This window comes from Talaromyces stipitatus, genomic scaffold, assembly GCF_000003125.1.
Source record: "Talaromyces stipitatus ATCC 10500 scf_1105507295555 genomic scaffold, whole genome shotgun sequence".
NCBI lineage: Eukaryota > Fungi > Ascomycota > Eurotiomycetes > Eurotiales > Trichocomaceae > Talaromyces > Talaromyces stipitatus.
In genome coordinates, this window is record NW_002990116.1 from 2,630,339 (window position 1) to 2,655,435 (window position 25,097).

At 45.9% G+C, this 25,097-nt stretch overlaps 7 protein-coding genes across 9 annotated transcripts, besides 1 other annotated feature; 3 read left to right on the forward strand and 4 right to left on the reverse strand.

The window, feature by feature from the left end:
- Nucleotides 1-418: 418 nt before the first annotated feature.
- TSTA_120720 (ion channel nompc, putative) lies at nt 419-4,224 on the forward strand (the record flags this gene model as incomplete). Its single annotated transcript, XM_002482273.1, has 12 exons — nt 419-440; nt 552-849; nt 879-1,031; nt 1,131-1,336; nt 1,403-1,775; nt 2,005-2,312; nt 2,378-2,847; nt 2,930-3,077; nt 3,137-3,587; nt 3,767-3,888; nt 3,971-4,040; nt 4,101-4,224. 12 exons carry the CDS (start codon nt 419-421, stop codon nt 4,222-4,224), a joined length of 2,745 nt encoding a protein of 914 aa, XP_002482318.1.
- Nucleotides 4,225-4,561: 337 nt separating this feature from the next.
- Nucleotides 4,562-7,028, reverse strand: TSTA_120730 (homeobox transcription factor, putative). Of its 2 annotated transcripts, XM_002482274.1 has the most exons (5): nt 6,339-7,028; nt 6,143-6,280; nt 5,441-6,084; nt 4,753-5,384; nt 4,562-4,658 (listed from the first exon to the last, which is right to left on the reverse strand). In XM_002482274.1, exons 1-4 carry the CDS (start codon nt 6,908-6,910, stop codon nt 5,038-5,040), a joined length of 1,701 nt encoding a protein of 566 aa, XP_002482319.1. In that variant the 5' UTR covers nt 6,911-7,028; the 3' UTR covers nt 4,562-4,658; nt 4,753-5,037. The 2 variants fall into 2 exon arrangements, with proteins under 2 accessions (XP_002482319.1, XP_002482320.1); XM_002482275.1 differs by having other exon boundaries at nt 4,562-5,384.
- Nucleotides 4,678-4,706: a sequence feature (AT_rich).
- A 6,109-nt stretch (nt 7,029-13,137) lies between the features above and the next one.
- TSTA_120740 (THO complex subunit Tho1, putative) lies at nt 13,138-15,636 on the reverse strand (the record flags this gene model as incomplete). Its single annotated transcript, XM_002482276.1, has 7 exons — nt 13,138-13,708; nt 13,765-14,078; nt 14,133-14,300; nt 14,355-15,023; nt 15,077-15,195; nt 15,264-15,342; nt 15,397-15,636. The coding sequence occupies 7 exons, from the start codon at nt 15,634-15,636 to the stop codon at nt 13,348-13,350; spliced, it is 1,950 nt and encodes a 649-aa protein (XP_002482321.1). The 3' UTR covers nt 13,138-13,347.
- A 384-nt stretch (nt 15,637-16,020) lies between these two features.
- TSTA_120750 (DEAD helicases superfamily protein (Aquarius), putative) lies at nt 16,021-20,480 on the forward strand (the record flags this gene model as incomplete). Its single annotated transcript, XM_002482277.1, has 4 exons — nt 16,021-16,232; nt 16,287-16,387; nt 16,445-19,915; nt 19,970-20,480. 4 exons carry the CDS (start codon nt 16,021-16,023, stop codon nt 20,410-20,412), a joined length of 4,227 nt encoding a protein of 1,408 aa, XP_002482322.1. The 3' UTR covers nt 20,413-20,480.
- A 172-nt stretch (nt 20,481-20,652) lies between these two features.
- Nucleotides 20,653-21,887, reverse strand: TSTA_120760 (PaaI_thioesterase family protein, putative). 2 transcript variants are annotated; one of them, XM_002482279.1, is made up of 10 exons: nt 21,831-21,887; nt 21,736-21,776; nt 21,644-21,656; nt 21,516-21,581; nt 21,414-21,456; nt 21,276-21,347; nt 21,173-21,192; nt 21,087-21,105; nt 20,941-21,019; nt 20,653-20,873 (listed from the first exon to the last, which is right to left on the reverse strand). In XM_002482279.1, the coding sequence occupies exons 1-10, from the start codon at nt 21,855-21,857 to the stop codon at nt 20,807-20,809; spliced, it is 447 nt and encodes a 148-aa protein (XP_002482324.1). In that variant the 5' UTR covers nt 21,858-21,887; the 3' UTR covers nt 20,653-20,806. The 2 variants fall into 2 exon arrangements, with proteins under 2 accessions (XP_002482324.1, XP_002482323.1); XM_002482278.1 differs by having other exon boundaries at nt 21,173-21,219.
- A 147-nt stretch (nt 21,888-22,034) lies between these two features.
- On the forward strand, nt 22,035-23,721 carry TSTA_120770 (TFIIH and nucleotide excision repair factor 3 complexes subunit (Tfb2), putative; the record flags this gene model as incomplete). Its single annotated transcript, XM_002482280.1, has 3 exons — nt 22,035-22,286; nt 22,339-22,426; nt 22,488-23,721. The coding sequence occupies exons 1-3, from the start codon at nt 22,163-22,165 to the stop codon at nt 23,719-23,721; spliced, it is 1,446 nt and encodes a 481-aa protein (XP_002482325.1). The 5' UTR covers nt 22,035-22,162.
- A 121-nt stretch (nt 23,722-23,842) lies between these two features.
- On the reverse strand, nt 23,843-25,049 carry TSTA_120780 (phenazine biosynthesis-like protein, putative; the record flags this gene model as incomplete). Its single annotated transcript, XM_002482281.1, has 2 exons — nt 23,843-24,830; nt 25,009-25,049. The coding sequence occupies 2 exons, from the start codon at nt 25,047-25,049 to the stop codon at nt 23,843-23,845; spliced, it is 1,029 nt and encodes a 342-aa protein (XP_002482326.1).
- Nucleotides 25,050-25,097: the final 48 nt, after the last annotated feature.

The following is a 25,097-nucleotide window of genomic DNA, read 5'->3' on the forward strand; positions in this document are numbered from 1 at the left end:
ATGAGCCAGATCCGAAGCGACTGGGGGGTGTTGGAGAGTCAGATGAATCAAAGCATTGATAATATACTTGGGAAAAACAAAGCAAGAAGAGAACGGTTTTCTCGGCCTGAGAATGACTGGCTTTTGCACGCAACCTATCCCCATCAAGATGATTCCCCTGATTGCTCTTCCTGTGACTTGAGCTAGTTAAGTTATCGCCAGGCGCGGGAAACGGATAAGCCTTATGTCCATTATTGATTTATTGGATCCGCAAATCGACTCATAAAGAATCCGCAGGAATGAGGCCGGATCACCCAAGGCCATGATATACTCTGCTTTGAAATGGAAGCTGAAGGCCTGATGAATTAGCTTCCGTGTTTGGTAATTCGTGGAGTCTCTGACTACTGCGATTCTCATAAAGGAGACCAATGGCAAGGCTATGCATCGTTGGCTGCAGCTTCGTACGCCAAATTACTGTTATTGTTGTTCCGCCAATTCATCGTCAGATTGGGGCAAAGATCTGTAAGTGATGTCACCACTTTTAGAAATTCCAGTTGCTAACTGAATCATAGGAACTAAGTTTAGTCCGGAAGAGAATACACTTTTGGGGAGTCTATCCATTATTGATCGGGCCGACGGCCTGAATTATTTGAAGAGGAATGGAGACCGTGTTCCTGGCACATGCGAATGGATTATGGACACGCAGGGACTTCAGACTTGGCTTGGTGCACAAGAAATCTCTACTGAAATTAATCCCACCATCCTGTGGCTGCATGGCAATCCAGGAATTGGGAAGACAACAATGGCAACGACCATTGCGGATGTCCTTACCGCTCAGCCTAATTTTATCAGGGGAGAGGCACTTCTTGCGTACTTCTTCTATCACTACGGTGTTCAAGGGCGCTTTACTTACTTCGCGGCCTTCTACGTCGGTTGATTGAGCAAAGGCCACGATTGATGAAATATTTGCGAGACAAATTTGAAGAGCGAAAAGAAAAACTTTTTGATTCTTTCGACAGGCTATGGAACATCCTTATTGATATTGCAAATGGGTGCGAAAACTGTCAATTTTACTGCGTCATTGACGCCTTGGACGAATGCGATCAAGTCTCGCAGGAATCATTGCTAACCTAGATTACACAAACTTTTAGAAACACTGGCAAAAACCCTGATCTTCATTTCTTTATCACTAGTCGACCGCATCCTGAGATCAGAGATTATCTATGGCCGTTCAAATCCAAAGACTTGTCGACCTACCGGAAAATTGAAGAAGATCTTCAAATATTCATCGAGCACAAAGTTACTAAGCTTTCTCGGGCAAGGTCTTACTCTGCAAATGTGACGCAGGCTGTGAGAAGTATACTTCGAGAGAACGAAGAAAAGACATTCCTTTGAATTGGGATTGCTTGCGGTGAGTTAACAGGGATTCGGTCAAGGGATGAGGTTGAGAAACTTCGGGACTTACCTAAAGGACTTAATTCCTTATACGAGAAACTACTACGGAGAGCTTTGGAAAATAACAATCACAAGGACAAAAGCATAGCTTTACAGGTGCCCGGGGTTGTCGCAATCTCACGACATCCTCTCAGCGTTGCAAAGCTTTCTACTGCCTGTAGACTCTACGAGGAGAAAGACGAAGAAGATCGTCTAAAGTTTTGTCAGGAAGATATCAAATTATGCCGTTTCATGATCGTGGTCCAAGATGATACTGTCCGTCTCCTACACAAGTCCGTGAAGGACTTCCTGCTCCGTGCTCAAGAAGGGACATTGTTCAATGAACTCAAAGCAAATGCGATGTTAGTATATCGATGCATCGATTACTTTTTATCCATTACGCAATCAATGAGAGCAAGATACCATACAAGGAGGCGCCGCGGCGGATTTCTCCAGTACGCGATACTCTATTGGCCTAAACATAGCTCAGCTACACAGTCTAAGTTCAATGTCTTGCCAGCGCATACTCCTTTCTTTCAGCTAGTATCAAATGAACGGGAAGAGTGGCTGAAGGCCTACAACGAGTTAAAGATTTCTCGTCCCAAGGGATTTTCGGTTGTCCATGTTGCAGCAAGATGGGGGCATATCATACCTCATACACTTTGCTTTAGACCGCGTCTCGGGTATTCAAGGAATTCAATTGTCTTTCACAGACGACCTAGCTACCAGGGAGTCCATGAGGAGATTTTTGGGGAGCTGGAATAAACAAAAAGCCTTGGTCAATCTGAAAGGTGAGCGTGGCAGAACTCCACTTCATTGGGCGATCATGAGCCACCATAGTGATACTATAGATGTTCTCCTACAGCGCTATGCGGATACAGATTTGATGGATAATGAAGGTAGGAGTGCCTTACATTTTGCAGCAGAAACTGGGAACGAGAAGTTGGTTCAGTTCCTCATACAGGATCACCGCAAAAGAATCTGATAGATGCAAAAGACGCCCACGGCCAAACTCCACTGCTCATCGCAGCAAAGAATTTACACCTCGAAATAATCTATCATTTGATTAATGCCGGTGCACATGTCGACACTATCGACAATATGCATCAAAATGCCTTGCACCTCATTTGCAAGTCACGACAGTTATCAGAGAACATATGCTCATTGCTGCAGTTCTTAATTGAGCAAGGAACCCCCATATCTGCATGTGATATAAATAATATGGCACCTATCCTTTATGCAATTGAAAATGGAAGCGAAGATCTGGCAACCCTGTTCATTGAGAGCGGAGTTGATATTTACCTGCAAATTCACAGACAACATTGGACACGCCGAATGCAGAATTGTGTTTCGACTTATGACCTTGACAATTGCTCTGAAGAGGTAGCTGATTCTAGAAGGAGCGCACTTCATTTCGCGGCACTTAAAGGATGCGTGAGAATAGCTAAGTTTCTATTGCAGCATGGCGCTGATCCTAATGCGCGATGCGGTGTCGGTGATACACCCTTACATTTAGCGATTTCGACGGAACATCATGGGATGCGGATATGACGACACCTGGTTAGATGAGGAATATTCAATTGAGACTTTAACGAACTTCATCACAGATTACGAAAGCGAAGAAGCCCATGAAACTTACGAAATGATTCATCAAGAGCGAGTTCGTATTGTTGAGTACTTTTGGGCGAAAATGCCAACAGTGTGAACATCGCGAATAGTTAAGGAGACCGTCCGGTACATTTGATTCCATTTGACGAATCATGTGCTCCAGAGACATTGTCCATCCTTAGGGAAAAGGGCGCAGACGTGTCAAAGTTGAACCGGAAGGGTCAAACATGTCTTCATCTGGCAAGCGCAGCAGGGAACTCCGATGCTGTTTCCGCGCTTGTGCATGAAGGATGCGGTGTCACTCTACTCGACACCAATGGATTAAGCCCTCTCCACCATGCCGTCCAGAAGAATCACCCAGAGATTGTGCAATTCATGCTTAAACATCAAAAGTCCTCGATACCTGGCCTGGACAATGGCAGCCTCCTTGAGATGCGACTTCTACACTGTCACCTCAGATCGATGCTATGCTCCGTTGAAATGATCGATGTTCTCCTGGAACACGGATACAGACTGAGCGAGCTTGACGAAAACGGCCACTCCGCCCTCAGCCTATCTCTCAATTCGTACCGCCTCTGCCTCAGATAAGACGTCTTTGTTCGTCTAATCGAAAACATGGAGAACGTGAAATGGGTTAGTCAAGATGAGAAAACAATATGCACGCGAAGGACGCTGAAGGAAGAAACTTTCTACATCACGCAGCGATTCATGGAGCATTCAATGAAGATCTTACAAGTTTCTGCAGGAGAGGAACGCCCTGGATCTTCATGAAAAGGATTCAAAAGGCAAAACACCTCTTAACTACGTGGAAGAGGAGGCTAGTCGCGAACGACATATACATTTATTCAAAGGGGACCGGTGGAAAAGGTCGTTTCAGACTCTGAAATTTCTATCAGCATGCGAAACAAATCATCCTGAAGCCTAATTCTCACCAAAACATTATTTACAGAGGGTTATCTTCATGGAGCAGCGAACACACTGGACAGACACGATGAAGATCCAGATCTTGGTCATCTGAGGTAAGAAACAATTTATAACCATAAAGAATATTCCAGATAACTAGATAAGTATATCTTTAGGAAGAATTACAATCCAGTCACCCAAACCATTCGGATACGCGCAATGCCGACCTCCTTCATGATTGTCATCTACGCTAGTTCAGTCAAAGTCAGGCTGCCACACAAAAGGGCTTTTGATCCCTGATGAACAAATTGTCTGCTCTTGCTGCACTCTAGAGATGGGAAAAGCTGGACTAAGTATACCTAGGTAAATGGGTATAGGGTGCTGCAGCTGAAGAGATAGTTATACACTCGGACCTGGTTATAACGAAAGGAAGGCCGCTCCATATTTCCACTAATATTAGCTTAGTTGACTTTAATATGGAATCGAAGAGCATCCAATTGCTTATATTGAAATAGATTAAAACATTGTCAAAAGGTGCTCTTAATCCCTAAATCAAACTCTAGCCTTCTGGATATATTGTAGCCAGTTCTATTGCAATTGACATATATTGTTCAGGACACCGCTGCTCGATCAGATGTATCACAACAACCGGAAGTCTTTATAGTAGGCAGAATAAGGAGCAGATCGATCGTACGTTGAACTTCATATTTATTGCAGCCCATCCGACAGCCATACTAAATCAATATACCCAAGTTAATAAATATTTACAATAAATAATAATACAACATCGAATTTTCACCTGGGTACCCTTTTATGTATGATACCTACCCCATTCTTCAGAAACATCTGGCCTTGGAATCTCGGGGCGAAACGAGTAGCAAACCAATAACTCCGGCGCCTGCCCCTTTTTCTCTCCCACGTCAACTCCCAGAATACTTGTATATGTTTACCGCGCTTGGTGTGAAATATGTGTATTATGTTGCGATCAAGTGAATACCGTATATACGAAGAATGTTCAGTGATGTTATCGGTCCTAATATCCACCGGTATATGCGGTTTGGATGAGTTAAATCGAGAGGAACAAATGTAGCTCGCAACTATTTGACAAGGCGATCACCTCGTACCTCCCGGTTGCGAAGCTGAAAGTCTATGAGTCATATCATGATTCTCGTACGAAGAATAATTCCCGTTCGACGATTCATAAGCACCTTGCTGCGACGAACGCATGTATGAGGCCGGCAAACTGACAGTGGAAGAGTTCTCGTGTGTGTATGGTTGGTAAAAAGAATCGAAATTATATGACGGTGTGAATGGGGAGACTTGATATTCTTGCGGCGGGGGGAGCTGGCCGGTTTGTAACGAGAGGACATGACGATAACCTACCGGCGTGTTGTAGGCAGATTCAGCGACTTGGGTAGATGATGGATATTGTTCATTTGATGCGTGTGAAGGTTGTCCTGCTATCGATCACCAGCAATTAGCATGATACAATAAGTATCATATGAATGAAGTTCACCTTGATATGCCATCGCCGGCGGGAGAGGACTATTTGTTTGAGTAGAAGATCCATGATCTACAGAACTTGCTTGGGACCCGTGTCGGTCGTAGGTTGCCTCTGGAATGGTTCCAGCCAGACCCGGATATGAAGCAGTCGAACGGTGGAGGGGGTTTATGGTCTGTTCCGATTTGATACCGGCCTCTGATGGAGGCATATGAAGTCTGTGTGGATATTGTTGCCAGGCCGGCGCATACGAGCTAGAAAAGCTATGTGATCGATGATACTCATGAGAATGTGGTGCGTGATGCACACCAGGCACTCTTGGTAAAGTTGCCGGATGGCCAGTGTTGTTCGTTGGAGAAAATGGTTCGGAAAGTCCAGGTGAATTCACGTAGTTACCGTATGCTGATGCCGCGCTTGCAGGAGACACTGGATAATCGTCACCAGGATTGCGCTTTATGCTGTTCACAGCCAATGGTTTAGGGGCGGTGCTTGCGAACGAAGATCTCGCTGTAGTAGGCGAAGTCGGGGATGTAGTAGCCGATTGCCTGGGACCATAAGGTTGCTGCAACATTTGCGTCCTGTCGAAATGGTCGGGGAGCGCTCGAGATTTCAGCACTCTGTCTCTGTCCTGGCTCGTGAGGCGTTTCAACTTTGCTCGTCTAACACATACACGATAAGTACTTGTCAGACACATTAATACCCAGGACCCAGCCATACCTGTTCTGAAACCAGACCTGCACTTGACGAGGACTAAGGCCGGGAATTTCTCGCGACAGTCTCTCACGATGCGCTGCATCTGGATGGGCCTGACGAGTGAACTCACTCATAAGAAATCGAGTTTGATTATGTGTAAGGCTAATCCATCAGTTCATTCCTTGGATTTCACCATATCCTGTCGATGAAGAAGACATACCGGAATCGTTTCGTCTTTTTGCTATTATCTCCTGCATCGCCCGCGGACTTCCCCTGTCCACCCTCTCCCTCTTCGCCATTGCTAAAATCCTCCGCGAGCTCTTCTTCATTGTCTTCGCCATGATTTTCGGATGCGCGTCGCTGCTGTGTAGTCTGCGAAGCATTCATATTACTGCTATGAGCACTCCAATCCTGCGATGGCCGATGCTGCTCAGAAACAGCCCCTATTTCCCTGCCTTGAACTGCAGTGCGCTGATCTAAAGTGGTAGTATTTGAGAACTGTGTCGCAAAAGGCCCAGTCTCTGATAGTTTCGGTAGTATTGATATACCACCGGCTTCACTCTGAGCGTTACTACCACTTGAGGAGGGTTGTTGCGAACTCTCTTTGGCTGAAGTAGCGGCCGAAGGAGTAGCAAAGATTGGAGCCCCAGATGAAAGGCTCATTTTGCTTTCTTGAACTTGCCCCTGACTGAAGTTTCGCGCAATAGAATCTGAGGACGGAGCCAGGGGATGATGTCGGTACAAGTCAGACTGAGGACTCGGAACCGAACGATAGACACCGATAATCGACATTACAATTCTGCTGTTCTTGTATACAAAGATTGCGTTTTGATTAATTTATTGCCCCTCCGACCAGATGTCGTTTCGGCCAAGCAAGATATCGTCACCTTGTTCAGGTTCAGTGGGAAGTTAACCCTTCACTTTTCGGTAAAGGAAAGAAGGAAAACTCCAAAATCGAAGAGATGATGCTTTCGACGAATGAACTGCAACAGCGACGTAACCAATATGAAGTCGAACGTCGAAACCCCTCGCTCAATCTTAGAAATCAAAGTCAGGCTATACGGACATGTTGACCGGACATATCATTCATCATACTGTCACGACTGAGTTAGCAATTTAGACATCTTGACAGTGTATCTCTGGTCGGATCTTTCCGCCTATTGAATGGAGTGTCTGATGCAATGGGTTGCTGGATGGACAAACCTAGAATCCTGATGGTAAACACAGACCAAGCTCAATTTCTTCGAGCCGATCCTTTTGTAACTGATTAGCAAACCGCCACACGTGCACACAAGTCAACCGAGTTTAATTTCATAGAAAAGAGAAGAATATACAGGCATTCACCATATTTAAGGATATGGATTTGAGGTTCAGGGAGATTGAAGGAGGTTAGACACAGAAAGCAAAGGACACAAAAAGGGAAGTCACGCCGTTGTGCAATGTTAGTCAGCCATTGGGAGAGATGATAGACTGATACATAGTGTCAATCTGGTAGATGAACTAGGCAAGGCTGAAGAGCCAACTATTCCATTTGCAGCAGATGGCATGAAATATTCAGAAAGATGTCAAGATTCAGAAGATGAGTATAGATAGTTGTGGGTACATCCCAAAGTGACATGGTGAGATAATCAGATTAGGAGGGGTTGAGGAAGAGTAGAACCATTGACATACCTCTGGAAGCCTTTTCCACGTTGCTTGGCCCTCGAATGAGACGAAAGAAAGAGATCTGATCAATATGAAAGATGAAAGAAAGTAATAACTAATCAACCAGATGTATTCGGGAAGAGAGTCTGAGAGCACCAAAAGCAGAGAGACAAAGTGGGCTAGGGAGAGTGGCTTGTGGGCAGCAATTAAGGAATTACTATCACGAGTAATATCTCCACTAAACCAGGTACTTCTCCAGAGGCCAATAGAAAAGCACTTTGAAGATTATATTGGGCCTAGAATCTAGAGTCAAGATGTAAGTGGGTGGATAAAAACAGTCGGAGACTATAGTATCACCAATGCTAGCTAACACATGGTAATAGATAATAGGGATGATGATATTGACTGACCAATGTAGTGAAAATACGATCTAGTTATACATAGCTAGGTTCTACGGTAGACTAGATTGGAACAAGAAGGAGGATAGTAAAATTTTGATATGGAGACACAGACCAAATGGTGGCGTCTGCACCCCCTTGGGATCTGTCTCTCCAATTTTAGAGTTGGGCCGTTTTTTGCGTTCATGTTCACTTCTCAGACAAGATACGTGCTTTCTACTAAGTTTCTAGATGCTTAGTATGCCCTCTTCCATGGGATATAGAAGCCGTTTTATACGAGTAATAATTCCCGATGTTATAACCACTAAGCACACCCGAGCAGTCCTTAATCTTCTTTCTGCTCTATTCCACGAGTCATTGAGTGTTTCACTTGCAAAGTCTCTCGGCATGGATGTACCTGCTTAATGATTTTCCCTTTAGAAGGTTGAGGAAAGCAGGCAAGAGAGAGGGGGCATTGAATTGCTCTGATACAGAGCGAGACATTGTGAAAAGATTCCTGTTTCGTTGCTTCGCCCCTCCTTGAGGCAGTCTGGGAAAATCGCGCAAGGAAAAGAAAGAGTCAAGAAGGGCAACAAAGAAAAAAGGCCTGAATAAAATGACGTCGAAGAACTCGAGTCACACCACTCGAGCAGTTGACGGAGGTTTTGTACAGATTCTCTGTTCTAGAGTGGTATGCTCGGTGGCTATCAAAGATGGAGAAGGTAGCATTCAATTTTACCAAAGCTCCTCAACGGATATAATCCATGTCCATCTAACACACAGGATCCAATGACAGTGTGTGATATGCGATTCATCCATGGGAATTTTACCGAACCAAGCAGGTGCCACTGGATGAACGACGTGCACTGTGTACCCTGGTTGCAAGATATCTAACTGGATAGGGCAAATGACTAGAACTTGTGCTAAACAAGCTAACGCCCATGAGGTGTTCATTTCATTTCGGATCCTTCCTTGAGGCGTCAAGGTACGGAGATTACACATGAACTTTTTTGCCAGTGCAAAACGCGCATCGTTGGACCTGGCATGTAGTTACCAGTAACAAAGGGACTTATCAAACCTTGTACTGCTTAAAGAACCTGGACAGTGTCTGCTGCCAGCAGTGGCTAGCGTAACATCCCCCCCGCGGAAGTATACTTACGGCCTAACTCCTCCATACAACTTCGACTAAGGTTTCCCTCCTTGATCAGACTCACAAAATGTTTATTCCATTGACGGCATAGCTCCAAAACCCAAGTACCGGACTAATCCTTCAAAAATACCTAAAAGGATACCAACTCTGGCTGGCTGACCGGCTGGGTTAGGTTAGCAAAATCGACTCTTTATGGTGGAGAAAAACCTCTTTCTCCTCGGGATTTTGGTAATTTCCGTCCTGACTCCTCACGTCTGACAATGATTGAGTGAATAATTGTGTATTTCTAGAAAGATAAAAAAAGAAAAGAAAGACAGAATCTCCACCGAGTTCTAACGGGAGGTTCGAAAAGTGGCTTAGGGCACGGACTTCTAACCACGCTGGGCTCGCCGAACTTAACTCTTACTGTTCTAGCACTGGAAAAGCTCGAGACACCATGTGGTAGACTGCAATGTACAACCTAGTCAGGTTTTAGTAAGGATATGCTAGCAGGGACTTCCGTCTTCCGCACAGCATGAACATGCCCTTCCTCCGGGCAGCCTGAATTTGACTTGTTGTTTCAGTCCGAGTTAGTGGAGGCTTATCCATCGTGAGCCCAAATCCTTATCTGATTCTTTTTTTGCCTCCAAGCTAGACGTCATCTCTCAGAAGCGTCGAGACTCGATGCTCTTCCACATAGCACCTCTGAGACAAAGTATTGAGACCACGGTATCGACTGAGACCACGTGGAGCATCATGACATAACGATACGTAGTCAGGAAAGAAGATGTGAGAAAAGCTGGCGTCTCAATTCTCGACTCGACAAGACGAGACCACCGGTCGCCCGGGTCTATCAACGAGTCCGCGGCTAGCTGGTATGCTGGTAGTGGAGCTCTACGGGAGTCTAGAAAAAAGAGGAGAGCACTACGACTAAGCGTAACGCACCTACAGTAACTGAATACTAATTCAGTAGTGTTTCCGTTCTTAATCCAGAGACAACATCGTTTAACTGTTAAATGATTGTCGAATCTGAGAAGATTCATCTGTTTCAAGATAATTGTCGCGCGGATCAGTCAGCTCGAGCAAACCTTCTGGCGGAGGGTGCCGTCGGGAATTTACTCAAGATAACAATAATCGCTACGGCGAGCCCCGATTTGGTGGCCGTCCGACACTCCCCGCATCGAGGCTTGCGAGCTCCGCTGAAAGACTAAAGTAAAGTGCCTTTGGGAGGAGATGAACTACGTGCGTAGCAGCCTAGGAATGTTCCAGGAAAGAACAGAACTTTCAGCTAACTTGACAGCCTCACTAATGTTGATCTTGATACCGTATTGACGTGGAATTACAGTCTCCTCCGCCCAATTCCATCAGTCCTGGCTTTTAGCTCAATAATTCAGAACGTTATGACCATATCTTAGTAACGTAACTACCGATCTGACGATCATCTTGACGGTTAATTAGTGACTATTTTCCTATTTTTCCGTTGCATGATTCAAGGGCGCAGGTCGAACGTGTGTAAAGTCATCTCGGCTGAAGGATAGCCTAAAAGCCAAACGGATTCATCCCTAACTTCACTATGCCCAATTCAGTCACTGACTCGTTCAGTTAACTGTTCATGGCTCCGATAAACACAAGGAACCAATAGAACTGGAAGATACCCGCCACAGACACTTGACAGTTCTGGGGGCTGATACGAGCCACGCGCTGCTCAGCGATATTTCACATGAAAATGGGGAAGAACACTGCACTCTCGTACTTCGGTTTCCTCTCACCGAGCACGCCCGTACTAGTCCATCCAGGCCCCAGCTATGATCCCACTACGTATTCAGTTAAGTGCCGAGTAGGTTTATCCAAGCGTAGCCAAAGCTTTCCGAACCAGTGTTTGACTTCCACACGTAGTGTGCTGGCCATGTTACTGTTCCCGCGATGCTGTTTCGAATTTCCGTTCTTGATGGATCCGAGATACCCGGTCCGGCCGCTTCTAACCATCTTGCTTCTTACAGCTTACGGGCTTCTTGGCTGACCTTCACGATCTACAGATCCAGGCAACAGCCAACGGTTCTTAGTTGATTCGTCCCACTTCTGAGAGCGGTGCTGTTGGTAGCTGACTAGCACAATGCCTGTTCTATGCGACTCTCATTCTTTGTCTAACTAACAAATGTAAATTCAAGATTCCAAGGGGAAATATGGGGGCCGGGATGAAACGTCGACGAGCAACCTTAAAGCCAAAGCAGGTCCGTGAATTCAGCAACCGTCTCTTCTGACAGTCTTGTCTTCAGCCTTGGTAACACACTGACCGGCGGGGACTCCGGCGTACGGCGTAGTTACGGAGTATCCATTCGAGACTCCATTTTTGCTTGAACAGCCTGTTGCTCATCCGGCGGATCTTCTTGACGTGGGATGTACGGCGGTACACACTGATTTGCCGGCTGCATCGTTCCACCGTCGCAAATTAGTCTGATCCATCCATGTCCAAAAATCCATGCTATGGAGTCCTAGAAGACTGTAGAAAACTGGCAGTAATCGCGATCCTCGACAGAAGCAGGGTAGAAAGACAAATAGGCCGCACCGCTGGCGAGCCACATTAGTCAAAACGATCAGGGGCCTAAAGCATGAAAACAAAGCTGTTCTTGCTATGCAATCCGCTTTTGGCGCCTAGCATGGACGTGTGTGCACACAGTGCATCTCAGCACCTAGTACTATGTACGGCACGCCTAGCGTACTCCATTAGTTCGGTTTTTCTCAGCTAAAGACAGCGGTAGAAGGAATCCTTCGAAGTCGTCATCGTGTTCTAGTGGATTAGGTGGATACCACGAAAAAATCAACAAAACGGTGCCAGAACGAAACAATCTAAATAATGCAACGGATGGCGGTGTGAAACAGACCCTGGCGCCACGATGCGGGAATAGTGGACGAATGGTATGGCCTAGCTTTTAGCTCGTTAGCAACGAAGTAGACATCCTTTCAGCAAGGAAGAGCAACACTGTTGACAAATTATTTAGGCCAGTGTCTAGGAACAGGGCAGCTCTACCTTACTGTCTCGGAAGACGCATGTACAATCCACTCATGGTTGGGCGTTGGGGGGGGAGCAGGGACTGCCGAAACGTTCATTGGATGCCATTCAAGATACTACTATCTGCAAGGCCAGCCTCTCGGCTATCCATACGAGAAACGGAATTCACCTAGAATCAACTCAGTTGGTTGCCAGAAGATCGTGGACGTTTCCTGGAGCCCTTACTAGTAACAAATAGGAAGTAGGTAGCCGAGACTCATCGCCTGTTGACCAAGCCGTGGACATCATTGGCGCATACTCATGATGCTATGCCTCGGCATCGACTTGGAAAATATGTTTTTGTGTTTATCATCTGATAAACATGGTGATAGAGTTTGTTGGAAGAAGAAAGTCTTGCGAGCTTTGCGAAGTCGTGTTGTAACTTGTGTGTCTAATAAAGACCGCACCAGGCACGTGGTTGATCCTGCCCTAATTTCTATACTCGTCTCATCGTCTCTTTATGACAGAGACATTATTAAGTCAATAACCTAGTTAAAAGTTGCACAGATTGGAAGGATGTCACTACCGTCCATGACACGACTCTTGCAAATTGCTAGTTTCAAGGTTAATCAAGATAAGAAACTAGTAGAATAACGAGTATGATCTGCTACATTGAACATCATTTCAAGATACGGCTTGATTGACAGCTATCTCGCATTAGATTCTAACTATATGATGACCGCATTTGTCCTGAGACTAGTCCCATTGTTACCTCGAAGGCTAGAACAAGACTGACAGGGTTCATGAATCATCGATTGCCGGTAGAATCATAGCCAGTAGGACTCCCAGATTCATGACCAAGTTTAGTCGCAAGCAAGGCAGTTAAGTATAGCCTTTTAACAGACTTCTAAACCTCCTCAATTGAATATTGGGAAAGACACCAGCAGCAGAATCTCTAAATCCAACTCAGCGGGAGGTTCTGGAGCTCCAGAGTCGCGACTCTCGTTAGCTGCACTTCGGCGAACTAATCTCAGCTTGGATTCCCCTTATAAAAGAGTGAAGAGCGCTCGGAATATTAATAGTAAGATCATCATGTCGTTGCGGCAGTCGTCACTGTGGCACTATCCGCCTGTTGCGATTGTGTCTCGAGTGACCCGGCCCGCTCATCTTTGCTTTCACTAGCATTTTCTGCTTTCTTCTGAGTATCCTCTGAAACGGTTTCTTTTGGTTTCTCTGTTGGCTTCTCAAATAGTAGGTTGAGGTTCTTGCCATCCTCGATCAGCTCAAATTCAAAAAGCTTGCTTCTCGAGCTTAGGCGTAATGTTCGCCAATATTTGCTCTCCTTTGCTCGCTCTGCGGCCTCCTTTTCGTCTTTATCCTTGGCCATGTCGATGTTGAAAGTGTCATCTACGATACCCATCATGAATGAGTCCGGGGCGGGGGTGGTGTACCTGAGCAGTAAGTTAGTAGCTTGCAGAAAACAAGAGTCGTTCCAAGATAAATTTACCGATCTGGGTCCTTCAATTGCTCAAGACTGGATAGATTGTTTCCGTCGGCCAGGAATGTGAGATCCAGAGAGCCCATCGGAGAAGCTCTTAGACGCTTGTTGGAAAAAACTTTAAGCGCATTGTTACGAGCCTGGAAATAGTCGTCTGCTTGGATCGCCGGTTTCTCAATGGGAGGGCAGTTTTCAACCTTCCAGCGCACCCAATTTTTGTCTCGGGAAAGAACCGTATCAACCATTCGGTAGTAAAACTTGCCGTCAATACCTTGCTGTAGGTAGTCTGCAACAATGTCCCTAGTCTGTGCCGCCCATTTGGCCTTCAAAAGACAAGTCAGTAGACACGAAGGTTGAGCAGCGATTGAGATACTTACGTCTTCTTCGCTGACGGTATATTGGTAAAGTACTGTCTTGTTCAGGGATTTTCCAGGTTGCACTAACTTCATTAGCCTCTGACGAGCTTGTGGTGTCAACGACAAAATGAAGTCCAAGAGTATCAAAGCCTGGACGAGAACATGGCGTCGAAAAGCAATATCATTGATCTAGCCAATGTTAGCTATATTCAGGGCAGATTGGAGAATGGCAATCGGTATTACCTCCAGATCGAATAGTTCGCGGCTTGTCAGATACTTCGGATTAAAACTGCTAGCAACATCCACGCCCTCGCCGTTACGCTTCCGCTTTAACCCTCTTCGGACTTCATCTGGTGCTTTCGCAGTGCTCCAGGTATCGGTAACTTTGTTCATTAACTTGAATGTAGACAATGTCTTCTCTAGACTGGTACGAAATGATGCAAAGTTCTGGGAGTCGAACAACCTGGTAGGCGCAGAAAAAAATCCTTGTAGGCCCCAAAATATTGGATATAGCGTATCCAGATCAATGGTCTTGGTAGCCTCGCTTTCCTTCCTCTCGTGAGCAGTTTCTGCTACTGCGGGAGTTCCTTCCTTGGGCCCGGAGGTTTCACCCTTAGTCTGCTCGTCTTGCACAGATTGCGACGTCTTCTCTGATGTCTCTTCCTTCTGTTCAGTTGGTTCTATTTCCATAGTGTCTTCCTGGGACTTGAGTGCAATATCGTCGAATGTTGTAACGTTCTCGGTATGAAACTCTCCGCGAAGGTTGACCGAACTCTTGTCTCCAAGCGGGAAACTTTGAAACATGTAGATGAATACTCGTCCGCAGAATACTGTATCCTCCGCTCTCGATAGTCGACGAAGTAGCTCATTACACGATCGAAGAATAATCAACTTCTTTGACTCGAAATGTTTCTGTACCGGGTCAGCCCGATTTCTTAGTGTCAAATTGACGGCTTCATCCATACCGCAGTATTGATTTCTCTGCGCGACTCTAAATAGTCGAAAACTTTGCGACAACCATCGACCGTCTGACTGTCTAGAAGCTCCTCGATGAGCCAAAATATAAGGCCAGCCTCGCATTGTTCTATATCTCAAAAAACCCAATATTAGCTCGATATAGCTTGCTCATCCAAATATGAGTAGAGCACCGACCATTATCCGAGAAGATGGAAACGATATCCAGGAGGTTCCAGATATTAACGAAAGCAAGGTCGTCTATCGAGGTCGACGCCTATATCATCTGTCAGCTCCTCGTCCAATTAATCTAACTCAGTGTTTTCCATACCAGCAACTCGTAAAACTTTTCTCGGAACGCGGTTTCGACAGCGGCGAAACTCGTTTGTTTATTCGGTTCCTGTTGAATGTCGCCGTTCTTGAGATATACACGCTCGACCAAGTCACCTAGGCTGGCTTCTGTGATCGGAGGCTCAACATCATGCCCTTTTTTGATCTCTGCTGCTTTCGCTAGCAGATCGCGAACCAGTACGCGGTAAGCACCTGTAGAGTCGATGACTGTTTCTAACATTTTGATCGTAATGAACGGAGATTGCGACGTCGGGTGAGTAGGTTGTGCAGCTCAATGCGCGAAGTCGAATAACTTTCTCCTATCTCATCATGCGATGATTTGGCGTGCTCTTTACCAAAAACCCATCAATCAACAAAGAAAGCAAAGCAATAAAGTGTATCAGAGCTCAGCAGAGATGTGTATAGCTGACAATCAAATGACAAAAAGAGGAAACCAATCGGCGCGGCTGCCAGCTCACGGCGGCGGCGCGGCTAATTGCGCTGCGCTAACTCAAAGCAGCCATAGGCGCTTTCTTTTCGCGCCTAGAGCATTGAAGTCGACAAGATCCAACTTGCTCGCTATTTCAATGCACAGCGAGGATTGGGACTAGGGATACCTTCTGCGATGGCGAAGAATCTCGAAACCAGACCGTCCGTTCCTGATCTGGAGGGGGACAATCGCTGGGTCGCTCTTGCGCAGAAGCATTGGCTGAAGCAGAGCAAAATTCGCAAGGTCAAACAAGATGTCATCAAGAAAGAGATCTGGGATCCGTTGGAAGCTGAAGGGTTCACTACCCGCTCGCTCTTGACGCTGGAAAATCTGAATATCCTGGAAAAGTAAGTGGCGCTAAGGTCCATGGCGGGAGAAGTTTGAGAGCTTACTTTTCTCAGGTATTTGTGGCCGACCTATACCGACGATGCGTCGAACCATCACGTTCTACTTATCGCCGTGATAGTTGGGATTAAAAAAGGAGAACATCTGCCGATATGGGGTGAGTGGCCGTTCTGGATGTCTTTTTCTCGTGTCTTCTGACCAGTGGATGTAACAGAGCATTTTGCCGATCGTCCTGACAGCTTCTCCAACCTCTTCCATCGCATTCTCTCTCTGAGCTTGGACGTATCGCTTTCCACCTTTTCGAGGCTCTCAGTCTTATCTTTCATCATCTGCAGCTTTCAATCGCTCGAAAATACCCTGATCAGGAAGGAATGCGCGCCCTTAGTATCTATTTCCATCTGGCACAACCTCTCGAGTGAGACGGCGAGGAATCAGACCTTGGAAAAGACTCCCATGTTGAAGAAGGCATGGCGCGCAGCAGCTAAGCGATACGAAGCAGCCGATGAGTCGATGAAAGCAAAGATTCGATTTGAGAGGGCGTGGCTTTACACACTCATCTTGGATTTTCTTCAAAGAGTCAGTACGGCAGGGCAAGCCCAAGCTGATAACATCCGATACTGCGAACGATTCCTTGAATTACTTGTAGATTTGAACAGTCAGCTACCAACAAGGAGATACGTCAACACCCTTCTACAAGACTTGAACATACTTGCCGTGATTCGACTTTCGGAACTTTATGATTCTCCAAATAATTCCTTGATACGCGACTTTTTCACACTTTTGCACCATTTCATGAACTTCGCTATTGATGACTACTCCGGCGAACCTCTCTCCATACAGACAACATATGATATTCACTGCCAACGTCTTGCCCGACTGCAGAGGACCGCGATCAAGCATTTCAAGGACAAACTTACCATTCTTGCTTTATCCAATTACGGATCCCTTGAGCAGCGTTCAGAACTCGAAGGTAGCTTGTCCGTGTTGAATGATGCAGAACTCGAAGACCTTTGCGCGCGTCTAGGGTTTAGGACCACCTATCCAAAGCAGTCTCAGGTGATGGCCCATCGCCAACTATATCTCGAGATCTTGGTGTCTTATTTCGAAAAGAAACCCTCGTTTCAAGAAGCAGCTACCAAACTCAGTACTGTACCAACAGATGAGAGTCTTTATGAGCCAGCTTTGCTGCGGAATGAAACTTATGATGGATCACGCCCGCTTGCTATCCCCAAGCTTAACCTTCAGTATCTCAGTCTCGGCGACTTTTTGTGGCGCTCATTCATGTTATATCGAGCAGAGGCTTTCTTCTCCGTTCGAAAGGATATTGAGGCGGTGATGAAACGGTTACAACCGAGGATTAACAAATCAACACGCGAGGTTGTGTTTGATGGATTTACAAAGATGGCAATTCCCATTTCCAAACCTGCAATCATTGAGGTCGCTCAACCTAGGGTAGGGTCAACAAACCCTGCTTTCGTTCGTGCCGAAATTACTCTGGAAGTAGGCCGGCTAGCGGACAACATACGAAAGGAGTGGGAGTCTTTGCGGCCAGATGATACTGTGTTCCTCCTTGCAATAACTCCCCCACCGGCTTCGACCGCTTTGAATCTTACGGATAAGCCTTCTCTCACGTACGTCCGTACGGCTGATGTCGTACAAGTCTTGGATGAAAATGGACGTGTCTTGCGCGAACCTCAAAACCAGTCAGAAAACGGATTCACTCGTCGACCTCAGATTAGGAGACTTCTACTGAATCTCGATGCGGCTGCTTTTCAAACAGATCAAGACAAACAGTCACAGGGGAAACGAGAGGTATATCCTTTGATAAACGTCATAGTGAGAAGAAAGGGACGAGAAAATAATTTCAAGTCAGTACTGCAAACAATGCAACAGCTAATCACTTCGGCCGTTGCACTACCATCTTGGCTTCAGGAAATATTTCTCGGGTATGGTGATCCTGCTAGTGCTCGATACACTGAGCTTCCGAACCGAGCCAAGTCAATCGACTTCCGCGATACCTTTTTGGACTGGCAGCATTTGGTAGAGAGTTTTCCTGGGAAAACAATCGAACCTTCTGGCAAAGAATCCTCAAGTTTTGGGCCACCATACGTTCTAGAGACCGTGGACGAACAACCTCAAGATCAGAGTGCAGGGAACGCTTCAAAGAAACGTCGACGTGGTCAAGTGGAAACACAGGCTGAATCCGCCTCTATCCATGTGTCAACATACAAACCCCCTAACCCTGGGCCATATCCCGTCGATGCTCCTAAGCTGAATACAATCCGATTTACACCAGCACAAGTCGAGGCAATCGCATCTGGAACCCAACCCGGATTGACGGTCATAGTTGGACCTCCTGGTACAGGGAAGACAGACGTGGTGACGCAGATCATAAACAACATATATCACAACTTTCCGTCCGAACGTACCCTCCTGATTGCGCATAGTAACCAGGCTCTGAATCAACTATTTCAGAAAATCGTCTCGCTCGATATTGATCAGCGGCATCTCCTTCGACTAGGTCATGGCGAAGAAGAGCTTGGGACAGAAACCAGCTATAGCAAATATGGACGGGTTGAATCCTTCCTTGAGAATCGCACACACTTATTAGCAGAAGTTGATCGATTGGCCGCTTCGATTGGGGCTCTGGGCGCCCATGGCAATTCCTGTGAGACCGCAGAATACTTCAACACTGTCTATATTCAGCCCGCATGGACAAAGTTCTGGGATAAAGCAAGATCCGAGTCGGCCTCCGTAGAAGATATTGCAGTCTCCTTCCCATTTCACTCATACTTTTCAAATGCACCTAACCCTTTGTTTACTCCGGGAAGCTCTAAGGATAACGTCCTTGACGCTGCAGCCGGAGCACAGAGGCACATTGATAAAATTTTTTCGGAACTAGCAGATATCCGGCCTTTTGAGATTTTAAGGCAACCTCGGGACCGAGCCAATTATCTGCTTATTAAAGAAGCTAGGATCATTGCAATGACCTCAACACATGCAGCAATGCGTCGACAAGAAATTGCCGATTTGGGTTTCCATTACGACAATGTCGTCATGGAAGAGGCAGCACAGATTACCGAGATTGAGACATTTATTCCCCTCGCGTTGCAGAACATGGAAGATGGCCATCTGCTGCTGAAGCGGGTGGTATTGTGTGGTGATCATTATCAGAATTCACCCATCGTACAGAATCTTGCATTCAGACAATATGCCAATTTTGAACAAAGTCTTTTCCTAAGGCTTGTGCGATTAGGCGTGCCCACAGTCACACTCGACCAGCAAGGCCGAGCAAGGCCTAGTATTGCTGATCTTTTCAAATGGCGATATAAAACTCTCGGCCACCTGCCTCAGCTTGAAGAGGATCCGGAATATAGCCAAGGGAATGCAGGTTTCGCATGTGACTACCAGTTCATCAACGTTGACGATTACCAAGGCACTGGCGAAAGAGAGCCGGCGCCGCACTTTATACAGAATCTTGGAGAAGCAGAATATGCCGTGGCCATATATCAGTACATGCGACTTCTTGGATACCCAGCTTCGAAGATCACGATTCTCACGGCTTATGCGGGACAGAAAGCTCTTATCAGGGACATATTGAGTCATCGTTGTGCGAAAATTCCGATTTTTGGCATGCCTCGGATAGTCACAACTATTGATCAGTATCAAGGCGAGCAGAATGATTGTAAGCTTTCCAGAATCTTACGAGGTCTGTTATACAAAGCTAACCAGAGCACAGATGTAATTCTTTCGTTAGTTCGTACACGAACTGTTGGTTATCTACGGGATGTTCGCCGCCTGACCGTTGCGCTGTCCCGAGCACGACTAGGCTTGTACATCCTCGGACGCCTAGACGTCTTCGCGTCGTGTTATGAACTAAAGCCAGCCTTTGATTTACTCGCCAAGCGGTCCAATAAGTTGATGCTCATTCCTGGAGAAATGTATCCTACCAAGCGATTGCAAGCGGATGATGTGGAAGGCACGCCAATGGAGAATGTTGAGCATATGGGTCAATACGTCTTCGAAATGACGCAGGCAAAACTAAAAGCAATGGGCTCAGAGGGACTGACTGTTCCTGACGGATTCCCTGATGGTGATGACATTGAAGAAGTAGATGGAGACGAGATTATGGTGGGCGGGGCAGACGATGACGAAGATCTTACTGTTCAGCAGCATGTATGAGTGAAGGTCCTTTGTAGTCATGCAGAGTCCATATGATAGAAAAATGTAATATACGCTAAAACCTGGTCATAACGAGCAGAAGGGACTTCCATATCCTAATCAATCTCATATTGAACGGATATAGATACCTAGATATAGGAGTCGAGAGCACTCTGGTCACTACTAATTGAACATTTTACGATATGGGAGTGCTCTTCTTTTTTTAACTGTGTTATCTTTTAGGTAGATATGGCTTAAATTCCGAAGTCTGGAAAAAGCTTCTATTCCTGAGGTTGTTATAGCCAGGCCCTTCAGGTGTATTGGTATATAATGATTTATTCATCTATAGACAGAGGAAGAAGATGAAGACGACATGGTCTGGTACTTCCAATAGAGTCATATCTAGGTAGTATCTCTACTCCTTAGATTCCTTAAGCTCTTCCACAATATTCTTTGGATCCTTAAACGCAAGAGCAATATACCTGCAAATAGCCTCACGTTAATCGAAGGCTAGCATTCCAAACCCGAAAATTCAGGGGTTTATCTTACTTTGTATGACTTCCGCGAGCAAAGACTTCGCTTTTATCATTCATGAATTTGATGGATGTGTATGCAAGCGTTTTGCCAACTGCGAATATGGTTAGTGTCCCATGTTTCATAGCACAATTTAGCGGTTTAGGAAAGATGTGGTATACACTTATCGCATGAGACCTCCTATGAAACGAGTTAGCAATGAGCTTTTCCCACCTATAGGTCAGTAGGGGATGATTCAGGCACTAACAGCTTTGATCGTGTCTCCCACTTTACCACCGGAACTTAAGTAAGTGACTTATCGACAAGGTCAGACTATCAAACTCCCAGTTCTGGTCACCCAACACTCTCACCATTCAGGTCCGTGGATACACCAGTTGAGTATAGGCCCCTAGAGGCAACTGCCAGCGAACCACCAAGATCGACTAGGGATTTCAAATATCAGTTGATTCATGATTCAATCGGGAGGCAATTTGGCTCTTTTGACATACCCATACTGGCAATAGTGCCACCATGTAAAATGCTTAACCTGTTCTGTTCTATATCAGCCATCTGAAATTGCCAGCAGAAACTTGTGTAAGACGAGAGCATACCGTATGCTGCTTCTCAATGTCAAGTTCAAAGTTCACGACACCAGGACGAGCAGCAGTCACTCTGAGCTATAATCCATGATTTTAGTATCAGCGTGACCTTATCGGCGTATGGTGGACTTGAGACTTACACCATCCAAAAGTCTGAGGTAACAGTCTTATTAGTCTCCGTTGTCTAACTCAACTGATCAATTGATATATTTTGATACGGGCAGTTACCAACCTCGGCTCTAGACCGGATGTGGCCCGAAAGGACTGCCAGACCTATACGCGATTATTAGTCCTTAGGTTCTCACTTACGAGAGGCGTGAAACTCACAGAATTGACAAATTTTAAAGCAGACATCTTGGCTTGGTGTTTAATAGTTCAGCATCTGAGTAGAAATAGAGAGATCTGATATCGGCCAATGACGTGAGTCAAGTAAACAACCGGGGAGATTATGCGCTAGTCTTCAAAAGGACTAGCACCATATCATCTTTAAGTGAAGCCAAAGAAATAATTACGACACGATCCATAGCCACTACACCTCGACAACACACCCTCCCTTTCCTCTCGTCGTCAAATCTGAATTCATACTCAGCTTTGGCGACCACGATATGAAAATATCCTGATCAGAATAGAGCGGCGGGAAGCCTGAGCGTACAGGCAAAATGGCCGCCTCAACCAACCGATCGTTTGAATATTTGGAGCAGCTGCCTGGCGTGACTTTTCAGAAGCTGTACCAACAGCCTTCTACAGCTCTTGCAATCTTCCGACGCATGCTTCCCGACCTTGGTGCGTTAGCAAAATCTGTTTGAATATTCTGTTCTAATTGATGGGAACGCAGCAAAATGCCTTGTCATGGCACTGCTCTATATGCGAGACCCTCTTCCGGCGGCAGATCTCGAGTTATGGATCAAAGGGGAGAGCAAGAAGTGAGTTTTGTCAACTTCAAATGAATGGGACTGAGAATGGCAGTCAACTAACACACGAAAGAGAGCGGGACCATGCTATATCCATCCTCGGAAGACTTCACATCATGACGAATACAATGACTTCGAATCAAGTCCGAGCGTACATGGTGACGAATCCATTCGCTTCATCCTTACGACAAGCTCTTACTGGTGCCGAAAACTCACAGTCTTTCGGCGTGCCTTGTTCAACCCCTGATCCGAATCCCGTGTCTATTGCAGATCTTGACGAATATGCTCGGAGGCAATGGGAAGGGGTTCTGGGATACATGGTTGGAACCAGCGGGCCGGGTGTTCGCGAAACTGTTAGTCTTAGTCGAGGTGTGAAACAGCTCTTACAGGCTGGCCATCTCGTCGAAATTCACCACGGCAGAGTCGATATCACCCAAGATGGCTTCGCCTTTGTGCTACAAGATGTCAACACTCAAGTTTGGCAAATTATCATCCTATACGTTGAGAGCGCCAAAGCATTGCAAGTCAATGACGTCGAAGTTCTTTCGTTCATATTTCTATTGAGCAGCTTAGAGCTTGGCCAGTCGTATGAAAAGAAACATCTTACACCGGATCAGCTACGTGCTTTGACCGATTTGACGGACTTTGGCATTGTATATCAATACCCCTCAGCAGCCGAGGCCGACCGATTCTACCCTACAAGATTAGCAACTACACTCACTTCCGACTCTAGTGCCCTTAGTAACACGATGTCCAGCGCGTTATCAGCTCAGACGAACGCTGCCACAGGAGAACCAGGGTCTGGATTCATCATTATCGAAACAAATTACCGCCTGTACGCATACACATCATCACCCCTTCAAATTTCTCTCATTGCGCTATTCACAACACTCAAATATCGGTTCCCCAACCTCGTCACCGGTAAAATCACGCGACAATCCATCCGTCGTGCAGTTGAAATGGGCATCACAGCCGACCAAATCATATCCTACCTATCCACTCACGCACATCCTCAAATGCGAAAAGAAGATGCAGTCAAATCCACCTCGAATACAGCTGGATTACCGCGGTCAGTGTTACCGCCTACAGTAGTCGATCAAATTCGACTTTGGCAACTCGAAAGAGACCGCATCAAAGCCACCCCGGGGTTTCTATTCAAAGAGTTTGCTTCCCTTGCAGAATACGAGGGTCCTTGTCGTTATGCCGAGGAGATTGGGGTATTGGTCTGGAAATCAGACCGGAAGCGCATGTTTTTTGTGACTCGATATGAACAAATAGTCTCTTATTTGAAAAGTCGAAGTTCATAAGCGGCACCTGACATATCAACAAACAATACCATTGGCAGCTTTACAAACAACACTTATATATCTGCCAAATACGGAGTATATAAATTTTCTACCTAGGTAGCATTGATGAAAAAATGATTGATTAATTCACCCTTATTTCACCCTTTGCAACCTTAACCGAGCTTCCACTCAGCTCAACCGACTCAATTCCCTCACCCTTCTCCTTCAAAACGACTCGAAGACCAATATCACTTCTCCGTCCGATCTCTACACCCTGCACAACATGGAAATCATGCTGCAGTTGGCCAGCAGCACCAGCATCACTCAAAACAAGATATGAAGCCAACCCACTCGCCGCACTCCCCGTTGCCGGATCCTCCTCTGACTCTAGAAACATTCTTGTCCTTATGACTTTCTTACCAGTAACTTCATCCACAACGTTCCTGACATAGAAATATACAACGACGTGGCCATGTCCACCCCACCCTTCATCCAGATAACCGCCTTGCGTGATATCAGTGACAGGAACAGATTCTCCCCCCACAGCTGGTCCAACAGCTGCCAGTGCCTCGAGACTCGGTAACTCAACATGAATCTGTGTCATACCATTCACAATCGAGACAATTGGGAATCCTTTCCCGCTTTCAGTTTCGGCAGCGTTAAGAAACGGCTCAACAGAAGGATGTAATCTCAACAATTCCCGAAATGGGAACCTCTTCTGATGAATCCTCACATTATGCGGAATCAGAGCAGAGGCTTCATCGGATTTTGTCGGTTTTAAGGAAATAGGAATTGGACCAGCTTTGGTCAAAATCGTGTTCACCTTGGACACATTGTCATCAGATAGGAACAGAACCCACGACGCAGCACCGATTGTGGGATGGCCCGCAAACGGCAATTCATCAGTCGTAGTAAAGATATCAATCCTTTGCGCCGTAGGTCTCTGCGAATCAACAGGGTGCACAAATATGGTTTCTGAATAGTTGAATTCTTTGGCGATTTGTTGCTTTTGTTTCTGAGTTATGGCTGTGGGTGAAGGGAGGAAGACGACTCCGAGGGGGTTTCCCTCGAAAATGGTTTTGGTGAAGACGTCGAGAGTCACGTAGGGAATGGTTTGTGGTGACATTTTTCTGAATACGAGTAGTTATTAGCTGTTAGGATTCTGCTTCAATTTGTGGTTTATGCGAGAGATGCTTGTTAAGAAGATTGACAGATGTTGTGGAATTTATGTCTGGGTGATTGATTACCCGATCTATTTCAGACATTGGATTTGTCATAAGGCGTGAGATGACTCATAACTTGAACAACAATTGAGCCTCAAGATCCATATAGGCTTCTTCAAGGTTCATTTCATTTTCTGTCTTTCAACAGCATTTACTTCCATACTATACTGATAT